The sequence below is a fragment of the Oncorhynchus masou genome, chromosome 15, assembly GCF_036934945.1.
Source record: "Oncorhynchus masou masou isolate Uvic2021 chromosome 15, UVic_Omas_1.1, whole genome shotgun sequence".
NCBI classification, from domain to species: Eukaryota; Metazoa; Chordata; class Actinopteri; order Salmoniformes; family Salmonidae; genus Oncorhynchus; species Oncorhynchus masou.
The window spans coordinates 4,011,422-4,023,413 of NC_088226.1; the positions used below are offsets into that span (position 1 = coordinate 4,011,422).

Below are 11,992 nucleotides of genomic sequence, written 5' to 3' on the forward strand. Positions count from 1 at the left end.
GTGTGATAGTGTCTGTTTCTCTCTCTCAGTGGTGAGTTAGTGTGTCATTGAGCAGTCTCTATCTCTGCTACCCTCTGACTCACACACACATGCTGTTGACTGTGGTCTAAGTGTAGTGGCCCCATGCTTCCTACTCTCCACCTGCTCCTCCTGCATGAGGCTCCCTCTCTCTTCTTACCCCCACACACAGATGGACAAGGGACAGGGGTGGATGGAAGCTCTAAATCCAATGATGGCATTGTGATAACTTACTACATGAACCTGATGGAACGATGTGAAATGCTATATTCTATGGTGCATCTAAAAGGTATTCCTTTTAACTAGTGATCGACCAATTATGATTTTTCAACGCCGATACCGATACCGATTATTGGAGGACAAAAAAAGCTGATACCGATTAATCGGCCGATTTTTATTTATTTAAATTTATTTATTTGTAATAATGACAATTACAACAATACTGAATGAACACTTATTTTAATATATATAGTACATCAATAAAATCAATTTAGCCTCAAGGTAATAATGAAACATGTTCAATTTGGTTTAAATAATGCAAAAACAAAGTGTTGGAGAAGAAAGTTAAAGTGCAATATGTGCCATGTAAGAAACCTAACGTTTCAGTTCCTTGCTCAGAACATGAGAACATATGAAAGCTGGTGGTTCCTTTTAACATGAGTCTTCAATATTCCCAGGTAGGAAGTTTTAGGTTGTAGTTATTATAGGAATTATAGGACTATTTCCCTCTATACCATTTGTATTTCATTAACCTTTGACGATTGGATGTTCTTATATGCACTTTAGTATTGCCAGTGTAACAGTATAGCTTCTGTCCCTCTCCTCGCTCCTCCCTGGGCTCGAACCAGCAACACAACGACAATTAGCGTGCGCTAACTAGCTAGCCATTTCACTTCGGTTACACGAGCCTCATCTTGGGAGTTGATAGGCTTGAAGTCATAATCAGCGCAATTCTTGACGCACAACTAAGAGCTTCTGGCAAAACGCACGAAAGTGCTGTTTGAATGCATGTTAGGCGCCTGCTTCTGCCTACCACCGCTCAGTCAGATACTTAGATACTTGTATGCTCAGTCAGATTATATGCAATGCAGGACACGCTAGATAATATCGAGTAAAATCATCAACCATGTGTCGTTAACTAGTGATTATGATTGAATGTTTTTTATAAGATAAGTTTAATGCTAGCTAGCAACTTACCTTGGCTTACTGCATTCGCGAACAGGCAGTCTCCTTGTGGAGTGCAACGAGAGAGAGGCAGGTCTTTATTGCGTTGGACTAGTTAACTGTAAGGTTGCAAGATTGGATCCCCCGAGCTGACAAGGTGAAAATCTGTCGTTCTGCCCCTGAACAAGGCAGTTAACCCACCGTTCCTAGGCCGTCATTGAAAATAAGAATGTGTTCTTATCTGACTTGCCTAGTTAAATAAAGGTATATAAAAATAAATAAAAATACCGATTTCCGATTGTTTTGAAAACTTGAAATCGGCCCTAATTAATCGGCCATTCCGATTAATCGGTAGACCTCTACTTTTAACAGGGCAATTACTTTTAAACTCAAAGTTCTACAACGGAACAAAAGACTAAAAAGTGCCAATCATGCTACAGTAGTTAAAAGTTACAGCACATGAATGCTTTTCAATGATACTTCATTGTGGGAATCCAACATATACAGCATCTGACTTCAACCTAATCTAATTACCTAATTACCACTGGCTGGGCAGAGTTCATTTTAAATGCTCTCACTTCTCACTCAGTCAGAAGGCCTAAAACAAAAAACAACCGAGGAGGATATAGATGTCAAAATCCCACTTACACCCAAATGCCACACTCCAGAAGGAAGTTGTTGGCCTATTTGTGTCCCATTTTGTTTCTGTCACCTCTGCCTTGATGTAGCCTACAGGCATAAACATGTCTATGTTCCCCACACATACTGTATGACTGCATTCAAACAAGTAAGCCGTCACAGTTTCAAAAGCTAGTCTCCTGATCTACAGGGGTTCTCCACATAGGGGGACCGGGGTGTCAGAGTTGGCAGGAGACAGGGTGGTGACACTGAGTGACAGTCAGGACGATAGGGACATAAACCTCTTATGAAGTGTACCTTTGTAAAGTATTTATCTTTTTCTGTCATTCTCTCTCTCTCTCTCTCTCTCTCTCTCTCTCTCTCTCTGTGAAAAGTTTGGACAACCACTCCCTCTCTCTTTCTCTTCTCTTCCTCTTTCTCTTCTCTCTCTCTCCAGTTAATGTCACCTCTACCAACTCTTACTGACACCGACCCATGGCCCGACCCATGGGCCCCCTCTCTTTCCATGTACTGTAACCAGCCACCTCACCCACTGAGCACTAACTGACACTGGGCGCCGATGGACATTGAAAAGTTGCTTCATTTTGTTAGTCCGACCTGACCTTAATTTGAACATCCACAGACGTCTGGACCGGAATTCATTTGGCCCAAACATAGACATGCATGACTGGTTCAAATGTTTGGACAGCACAGTACAGTACAGTACATTACAGTAGAGTACTGTACAGTGAGGTAAAGAATAGTTCAGTATAGTTCAGTACAATACAGTAAAGAATAGTTCAGTAGAGTACAGTAAGAATACTTGAGTATAGGTCAGTACAGTACAGTAAAGAATAGTTCAGTATAGTTCAGTACAGTACAGTACAGGAAAGAATAGTTGAGTATAATTCAGTACAGTACAGTAAAGAATAGTTAGAGTATAATTCAGTACAGTACAGTAAAGAATAGTTGAGTATAGGTCAGTACAGTACAGTAAAGAATAGTTGAGTATAATTCAGTACAGTAAAGAATAGTTCAGTATAGATCAGTACAGTACAGTAAAGAATAGTTCAGTATAGATCAGTACAGTACAGTAAAGAATAGTTCAGTATAGATCAGTACAGTACAGTAAAGCATAGTTGAGTATAATTCAGTACAGTACAGTAAAGAATAGTTGAGTATAGGTCAGTACAGTACAGTAAAGAATAGTTGAGTATAATTCAGTACAGTACAGTAAAGAATAGTTCAGTATAGATCAGTACAGTGCAGCAAAGAATAGTTGAGTATAATTCAGTACAGTACAGTAAAGAATAGTTGAGTATAGGTCAGTACAGTACAGTACAGTAAATAATAGTTGAGTATAATTCAGTACAGTACAGTAAAGAATAGTTGAGTATAATTCAGTACAGTACAGTAAAGAATAGTTGAGTATAATTCAGTACAGTACAGTAAAGAATAGTTGAGTATAATTCAGTACAGTAGAGTAAAGAATAGTTGAGTATAATTCAGTCCAGTACAGTAAAGAATAGTTGAGTATAGTTCAGTACAGTACAGTAAAGAATAGTTGAGTATAATTCAGTACAGTACAGTAAATAATAGTTGAGTATAATTCAGTACAGTACAGTAAAGAATAGTTGAGTATAGTTCAGTACAGTACAGTAAATAATAGTTGAGTATAATGTAGTACAGTACAGTAAATAATAGTTGAGTATAGTTCAGTACAGTACAGTAAAAAATAGTTCAGTATAGTTCAGTACAGTACAGTAAATAATAGTTGAGTATAATGTAGTACAGTACAGTAAATAATAGTTCAGTATAGTTCAGTACAGTACAGTAAATAATAGTTGAGTATAGGCCAGTACAGTACAGTAAATAATAGTTGAGTATAGGCCAGTACAGCACAGTAAATAATAGTATAGGTGTCACACCCTGACCATAGTTTGCTTTGTATGTTTCTATGTTTTATTTGGTCAGGGTGTGATCTGAGTGGGCATTCTATGTTGTGTGTCTAGTGTGTCTGGTTCTGTGTTTGGCCTGAAATGGTTCTCAATCAGAGGCAGGTGTTAGTCATCCACCACAACAGGATCAAGCGGCGTGGTGACAGGCAGCGGCAGCAGGAGCAGCGCAAGGAGGAATGGACATGGGAGGATGAGTTGGACGGTAAAGGACCCTGGGCACAGCCAGGAGAATATCGCCGCCCCACGGAAGGGCTGGAGGCGAAGAAGGCGGAGAGGCGCTGGTATGAGGCAGCACGGTGGTGTGGATGGAAGCCCGAGAGTCAGCCCCAAAAATGTCGGGGTGGGGGGACACAGGAAGTGTGGCGAAGCCAGGTATGAGACCTGCGCCAACTTCCTGTGCTTACCGGGGGGCGAGAGAGACCGGGCAGGCACCGTGTTATGCTGTGAAGCGCACGGTGTCCCCAGTGCGGGTGCATAGCCCGGTGCGGTACATACCAGCTCCACGTATCGGCCGGGCTAGAGTGGGCATCGAGCCAAGTGCCATGAATCCGGCTCTGCGCATCTGGTCTCCAGTGCGTCTCCTTGGGCCGGCTTACATGGCACCAGCCTTGCGCACGGTGTCCCCGGTTTGCCTGCATAGCCCAGTGCGGGCTATTCCACCTCGCCGCACTGGCAGGGCGACCGGGACCATTCAACCGGGTAAGGTTGGGCAGGCTCGGTGCTCAAGAGCTCCAGTGCGCCTGCACGTTCCAGTCTATCCGGTACCACCTCCTCGCACCAGCCCTCCGGAGGCAGCCCCCCGCACCATGCTGTCTCTCCGTCTCATCCTAACAGGTGCTCCTGCCTGTCCAGCGCTGCCGGAGTCTTCCTCCTCTCCAGCGCTGCCGGAGTCTCCAGTGTGCCCAGCGCCATCAGATTCGCCAGTCTGCCCAGCGCCGCCTGAGCTACCCGTCTGCCCAGTGCCATCAGAGTCGCCAGTCTGCCCAGCGCCGCCTGAGCTACCCGTCTGCCCAGCGCCGCCAGTTCCGCCAGTCTGCCCAGCGCCGCCAGTGCCGCCAGTCTGCAAGGAGCCGACAGTGCCGCCAGTCTGCAGGGAGCCGCCAGTGCCGCCAGTCTGCAGGGAGCCTCCAGTGCCGCCAGTCAGCCAGGGGCCGCCAGTGCCGCCAGTCAGCCAGGGGCCGCCAGTGCCGCCAGTCAGCCAGGGCCCGCCAGTGCCGCCAGTCAGCCAGGGGCCGCCAGTCAGCCAGGGACTACCAGTGCCAGCAGTCAGCCAGGATCCGCCAGTGCCGCCGGTCAGAGAGGATCCGCCAGTCTGCCAGGATCCACCAGAGCCCCTCAGCCCAAAGGCGCCAGAGCCCCTCAGCCCAGAGGCGCCAGAGCCCCTCAGCCCAGAGCTGCCAGAGCTTCCGCCCCTCTGTCCCAAGCTGCCAGAGCTTCCGCCCCTCTGTCCCGAGCTGCCAGAGCTTCCGCCCTTCTGTCCCGAGCTGCCAGAGCTTCCGCCCTTCTGTCCCGAGCTGCCCCTCTGTCCCGAGCTGCCCCTCTGTCCAGTGGGGTCATTTAGAAGGGTCACCGTGGTTAGGAGGCCACGGAAGCGGACAATGGGGTGGAATAAGACTATGGAGAAGTGGGGGCCACGTCCAGCATCACCAGAGCCGCCTCCGCGGACAGATGCCCACCCAGACCCTCCCCAATAGGTTCAGGTTTTGCGTCCGGAGTCCGTACCTTGGGGGTGGGGGGGTACTGTCACACCCTGACCATAGTTTTCTTTGTATGTTTCTATGTTTTATTTGGTCAGGGTGTGATCTGAGTGTGCATTCTATGTTGTGTGTCTAGTTTGTCTGTTTCTGTGTTTGGCCTGATATGGTTCTCAATCAGAGGCAGGTATTAGTCATTGTCTCTGATTGGGAACCATATTTAGGTAGCCTGTTTGGTGTTGGGTTTTGTGGGTGATTGTTCCTGTCTCTGTGTTTGCACCAGATAGGGCTGTTAGATTTTCAAGTTTCATGTTTTGTTAGTTTGTTCATGTGGAGTTGCTTTATTAAAGAACCATGAATAGTAACCACGCTGCATTTTGGTCCTCCTCTCCTTCACCGCAAGAAAACTGTTACAATAGGTCACTACAGTACAGTAAATAATAGTATAGGTCACTACAGTACAGTAAATAATAGTATAGGTCACTACAGTACAGTAAATAATAGTTGAGTATAGGTCAGTACAGTACAGTAAATAATAGTTGAGTATAGGTCAGTACAGTACAGTGCAGTAAATAATAGTATAGGTCAGTACAGTACGGTAAATAATAGTTGAGTATAGGTCAGTACAGTACAGTACAGTAAATAATAGTTGAGTATAGGCCAGTACAGTACAGTACAGTATGGTAAATAATAGTTGAGTATAGGTCAGTACAGTACAGTACAGTAAATAATAGTTGAGTATAGGTCAGTGCAGTACAGTAAATAATAGTTGAGTATAGGCCAGTACAGTACAGTACAGTACAGTAAATAATAGTTGAGTATAGGTCAGTACAGTACAGTAAATAATAGTTGAGTATAGGCCAGTACAGTACAGTACAGTAAATAATAGTTGAGTATAGGCCAGTACAGTACAGTACAGTACAGTAAATAATAGTTGAGTATAGGTCAGTACAGTACAGTAAATAATAGTTGAGTATAGGCCAGTACAGTACAGTACAGTACAGTAAATAATAGTTGAGTATAGGTCAGTACAGTACAGTAAATAATAGTTGAGTATAGGCCAGTACAGTACAGTACAGTACAGTACAGAAAATAATAGTTGAGTATAGGCCAGTACAGTACAGTACAGTACAGTAAATAATAGTTGAGTATAGGTCAGTACAGTACAGTAAATAATAGTTGAGTATAGGCCAGTACAGTACAGTACAGAAAATAATAGTTGAGTATAGGCCAGTACAGTATACAGTACAGTACAGTAAATAATAGTTGAGTATAGGTACAGTACAGTACAGTAAGTAAATAATAGTTGAGTATAGGCCAGTACAGTACAGTAAATAATAGTTGAGTATAGGTCAGTACAGTACAGTAAATAATAGTTGAGTATAGGCCAGTACAGTACAGTACAGTAAATAATAGTTGAGTATAGGTCAGTACAGTACAGTACAGTACAGTACAGTACAGTACAGTACAGTAAATAATAGTTGAGTATAGGTCAGTACAGTACAGTAAAAAATAGTTGAGTATAGGTCAGTACAGTACAGTACAGTACAGTAAATAATAGTTGAGTATAGATCAGTGCAGTACAGTAAATAATAGTTGAGTATAGGTCAGTACAGTACAGTACAGTACAGTACAGTACAGTAAATAATAGTTGAGTATAGGCCAGTACAGTACAGTACAGTACTGTAAATAATAGTTGAGTATAGGTCAGTACAGTACAGTAAATAATAGTTGAGTATAGGTCAGTACAGTACAGTACAGTACAGTACAGTACAGTAAATAATAGTTGAGTATAGGCCAGTACAGTACAGTACAGTACAGTACAGTACAGTAAATAATAGTTGAGTATAGGTCAGTACAGTACAGTACAGTAAATAATAGTTGAGTATAATTCAGTACAGTAAATAATAGTTGAGTATAGGTCAGTACAGTACAGTAAATAATAGTTGAGTAGAGTTCAGTACAGTACAGTAAATAATAGTTGAGTATAGGTCAGTACATTACAGTAAATAATAGTTGCGTATAGTTCAGTACAGTACAGTAAATAATAGTTGCGTATAGTTCAGTACAGTACAGAAAATAATAGTTGAGTATAGGCCAGTACAGTACAGTACAGTAAATAATAGTTGAGTATAGGCCAGTACAGTACAGTACAGTACAGTAAATAATAGTTGAGTTTAGGTCAGTACAGTACAGTAAATAATAGTTGAGTATAGGCCAGTACAGTACAGTACGGTAAATAATAGTTGAGTATAGGTCAGTACAGTACAGTACAGTAAATAATAGTTGAGTATAATTCAGTACAGTAAATAATAGTTGAGTATAGGTCAGTACATTACAGTAAATAATAGTTGTGTATAGTTCAGTACAGTACAGTAAATAATAGTTGCGTATAGTTCAGTACAGTACAGTAAATAATAGTTGAGTATAGACCAGTACAGTACAGTACAGTAAATAATAGTTGAGTATAGGTCAGTACAGTACAGTAAATAATAGTTGAGTATAGGCCAGTACAGTACAGTAAATAATAGTTGAGTATAGGTCAGTGCAGTACAGTAAATAATAGTTGAGTATAGGTCAGTACAGTACAGTACAGTACAGTACAGTAAATAATAGTTGAGTATAGGCCAGTACAGTACAGTACAGTACAGTAAATAATAGTTGAGTATAGGCCAGTACAGTACAGTAAATCATAGTTGAGTATAGGTCAGTACAGTACAGTACAGTACAGTACAGTACAGTACAGTAAATAATAGTTGAGTATAGGCCAGTACAGTACAGTACAGTACAGTACAGTAAATAATAGTTGAGTATAGGTCAGTACAGTACAGTACAGTAAATAATAGTTGAGTATAATTCAGTACAGTAAATAATAGTTGAGTATAGGTCAGTACAGTACAGTAAATAATAGTTGAGTATAGTTCAGTACAGTACAGTAAAGAATAGTTGAGTATAGGTCAGTACATTACGGTAAATAATAGTTGCGTATAGTTCAGTACAGTACAGTAAATAATAGTTGCGTATAGTTCAGTACAGTACAGTAAATAATAGTTGCGTATAGTTCAGTACAGTACAGTAAATAATAGTTGCGTATAGTTCAGTACAGTACAGTAAATAATAGCTGCGTATAGTTCAGTACAGTACAGTGTAGTAGAATAGAGTGGAGTAGAGTTCATTACAATACACAGTAGAACACACTAGAGTTGAGTACACTATAATGTACTGTACTGTACTGTACTATACTCTACTACACTGCAATATACTCTACGACACTGTACTGTACTGTACTGAACTCTACTGTGTAGAGCTGGGAATTGCCAGGGACCTCACGATACGATATTATCACGATACTTAGGTGCCGATACATTATGTATTGCAATTTTCATGATCCTCACAATTCTATATGTATTGCAATTCAATACTGTGATTTTATTGCGATTTCATGGTCAAAACATATTGCTCACCATATGTCTGCTGCAGAAGGACATGAGAGAGCCATGAGAAAACATGTTTTTTTGTCATTCATGGAAATAAAAGTGCTGAAAACAAATTGGCTCTCTATTTTCTTTAAAACACTGGAGTTTTATTGCAGGTACAGCCAACTAGCCCAAAAATAATATTGCGATATTGTCAAATGAGTAGAGTCAAAAATAATGTCAAATGAGTAGAGTCAAAAATAATGTCAAATGAGTAGAGTCAAAAATAATGTCAAATGAGTAGAGTCAAAAATAATGTCAAATGAGTAGAGTCAAAAATAATGTCAAATGAGTACAGTCAAAAATAATGTCAAATGAGTACAGTCAAAAATAATGTCAAATGAGTACAGTCAAAAATAATGTCAAATGAGTACAGTCAAAAAGAATAATAATATAACAAAATAGCCAGTGTGTAGAATGATACCCAAATATGCATATTTCTACTTGTGTACCTATTTATTTCTACTCTGCACATTCTTCCACTGCAAATCTACCATTCCAGTGTTTTACTTGCTATATTGTATTTACTTTGCCACCATGGACTTTTTTTTGCCTTTACCTCCCTTATCTCACCTCATTTGCTCACATCGTATATAGACTTGTTTATACTGTATTATTGACTGTATGTTTGTTTTACTCCATGTGTAACTGTGTCGTTGTATGTGTCGAACTGCTTTGCTTTATCTTGGCCAGGTCGCAATTGTAAATGAGAACTTGTTCTCAACTTGCCTACCTGGTTAAATAAAGGTGAAATAAAAAATAGAGAATGACATTCATATCCATAATTATGCATTTCTGTGTCGTACAGATCAGGGACCCATGATGAAATGCCATTCTGCTACTGGGTGTAAATCCACTTCACTTACTATTCTAAAGCTTCCTGTTGAAACTTCCTGTTGAATAGAGGCCATTTGCTGTATACATGTAACTGCACTTTGTCGAAATACAAAAGAACAAGCAAAAATGTGTCTTTGGTCTTTGCATTGACCGTGTATGAGAATGGTGTTGTGGGTGTTAAAGGTGACTGTGATACAGGTGGCAGCTGTGCTTTGGTTCCTTTATTAACCATGAGACTGTGCAGACAGAGTGCACCACAGACTAAAGAGGAACCTCAAAACTAAAACTGGAGGATAAAAGCAGCATAACAGAACTTCTCTTTTGCAAAACGAGAAGAGGTTTAACGAACGGAGAACAGGAAAAGGCTGCTTTGACCTCACTGACTGCTGTCTGTCTGTGTCTTTGTAAATGTTCTCTTTAATTGAGGCCCTCATTATCACCAACTACTCTCCATCCCCTCTCTCCTACAGACATTACACCCATGGATCCCAATCTCCAGCTAGCATCTCAGCATCCATTTTGTCTTATTCAACTTGTTACCAATCTTGCATACACTCCAAAAGGGTTATTTGGCTGTCCCATAGGAGAACCCTTTTGGGTTCCACATAGAACCCTCTGTGGAAAGGGTTTTTACATGGAACCCAAAAGGGTTCTATCAGTAACCAAAAGGGTTATTCAAAGGGTTATCCTATGGGGACAGCCGTATAACCGTTTTAGGTTCTAGATAGCACCTTTTTTTCTAAGCTTGTAGGCACTTCCTTCCTGTCTACTGAATTCAGTGTGTATTGCTACACTGTCTCTTCCTTATTGATTTAAGGGCTGTTGAACAATGTCATTATCAAGTCAACATACATTCCTCAACCTGATGTTAAAACTGCACATGCAAATTAGGAATTTAAAGTGTTAATTGTGTGGCCTGTTTTACAGTTAGAGGTTTGCTCTACTGGGAAGTTCCTGCCTTGAGGGCATCATTGTGTTGTTGTATTGACTCTGTGATAAAGACCTATTGAGTTTCTGGACATCAAGGTCAATACTGCACACAAAAGGACTGTTACTTGAAAGTATTATTTCTTTGTCTAGCCAATACAGAGTAGAACAAGGTTAGATTGTACTGTGGCACCTTTTACAACCTTACCCCCCTCATGTCTATCAAGCTGGCAGAACACAGCTATCAGGAAAGTATGAACAGTGCAAACTATATACAATAACCTCATCGTTAAGAGTATGACAACCAAATTGAAATAAAAAGTACATACATTCCAATTACTGCAGCTCCCATATGCAATATGAAACGAATTAATTCAATTAATTCATCAAAAGCAGACGTTGTCTCTCGACACAAGAATGTGTAGTACAATACACAGAGAAAAATTCATCTCCCGATTAATAGACAATTGAAAGAAGACTAAATAGAGTTTTTCTAAATGTCCACGTTTTAACACATCCAAATCCAAGTACACTACCAGTTGTTGAACTGCGCGCATACATAACTTAAAACACTTACCCATCTCCAACCACCACACACTTGATGGCTTGCATTTTCCAGGGGCTGATTTAACAACTTGTGAGTTTACACTTAGTAGGCAAGACAACGATGTAGAATCAGGTACAGTGCAGGAAATACGTTTGCCTATCTTATCTTGCCCACCGCCTCGACTCTCGCGTTTACTCATGCGCAGCGCAGTTGAATGCGGTTGGCATATGTGAAACTGTGATATTAATGTCCTTCAAATTTGATTAACAAAATACTCAGTGAAGCTTTCAGAAGCTGACATTATGACTCACACTGACATTTAAGCATATCTAGGCTATGACTTTATTGTCCCAGCGCGAACACACTTTGTTTCACCTAGGCTATGACAGTGTTATGCACTTCCGTTTTATTTTCACTAGATGGTGGCCTATATCAAGAAACTGGGAGCAGCGTTTGACAAGTACTCTATATTCACACTAGTTATATAAACTGGGCTGACAACTAGCCTTTACTCACAGAAGTTCTATGTTTTATTGTTGCAGAAATCTGCAAACGGGACATGAAAATTCTGAAAAGGCTTATTATATACCTAGCTAAGAAGTAGTCAGGGAATTATATAATTTCAAAACTAGTGGATTTATAAAAATCACTTTTGATGCCTAGGGGTGCGTTCGTAAAATGTGCTCTTGATATCTATTCCGATTTCAGATCACTCTCGTCTGAGTGTGTAGTAGTGCAGAGTAATTGATGAAT

General features: G+C 40.8%; 1 protein-coding gene across 2 annotated transcripts in view; it reads right to left on the bottom strand.

Moving 5' to 3' along the window:
• Positions 1-11,561, bottom strand: part of LOC135555372 (ras-related C3 botulinum toxin substrate 2) — a 29,629-nt gene extending 18,068 nt beyond the window's left edge. For both annotated transcript variants that reach the window (XR_010457862.1, XM_064987740.1), the window contains exon 1: positions 11,270-11,561. Coding sequence is in view for 1 of the 2 variants with exons in the window: in XM_064987740.1 (XP_064843812.1) it covers positions 11,270-11,304 (35 nt within the window). In the remaining variant the exon portion in view is untranslated. The remainder of the gene's footprint in view (positions 1-11,269) is intronic.
• Between the last annotated feature and the right edge of the window lie 431 nt (positions 11,562-11,992).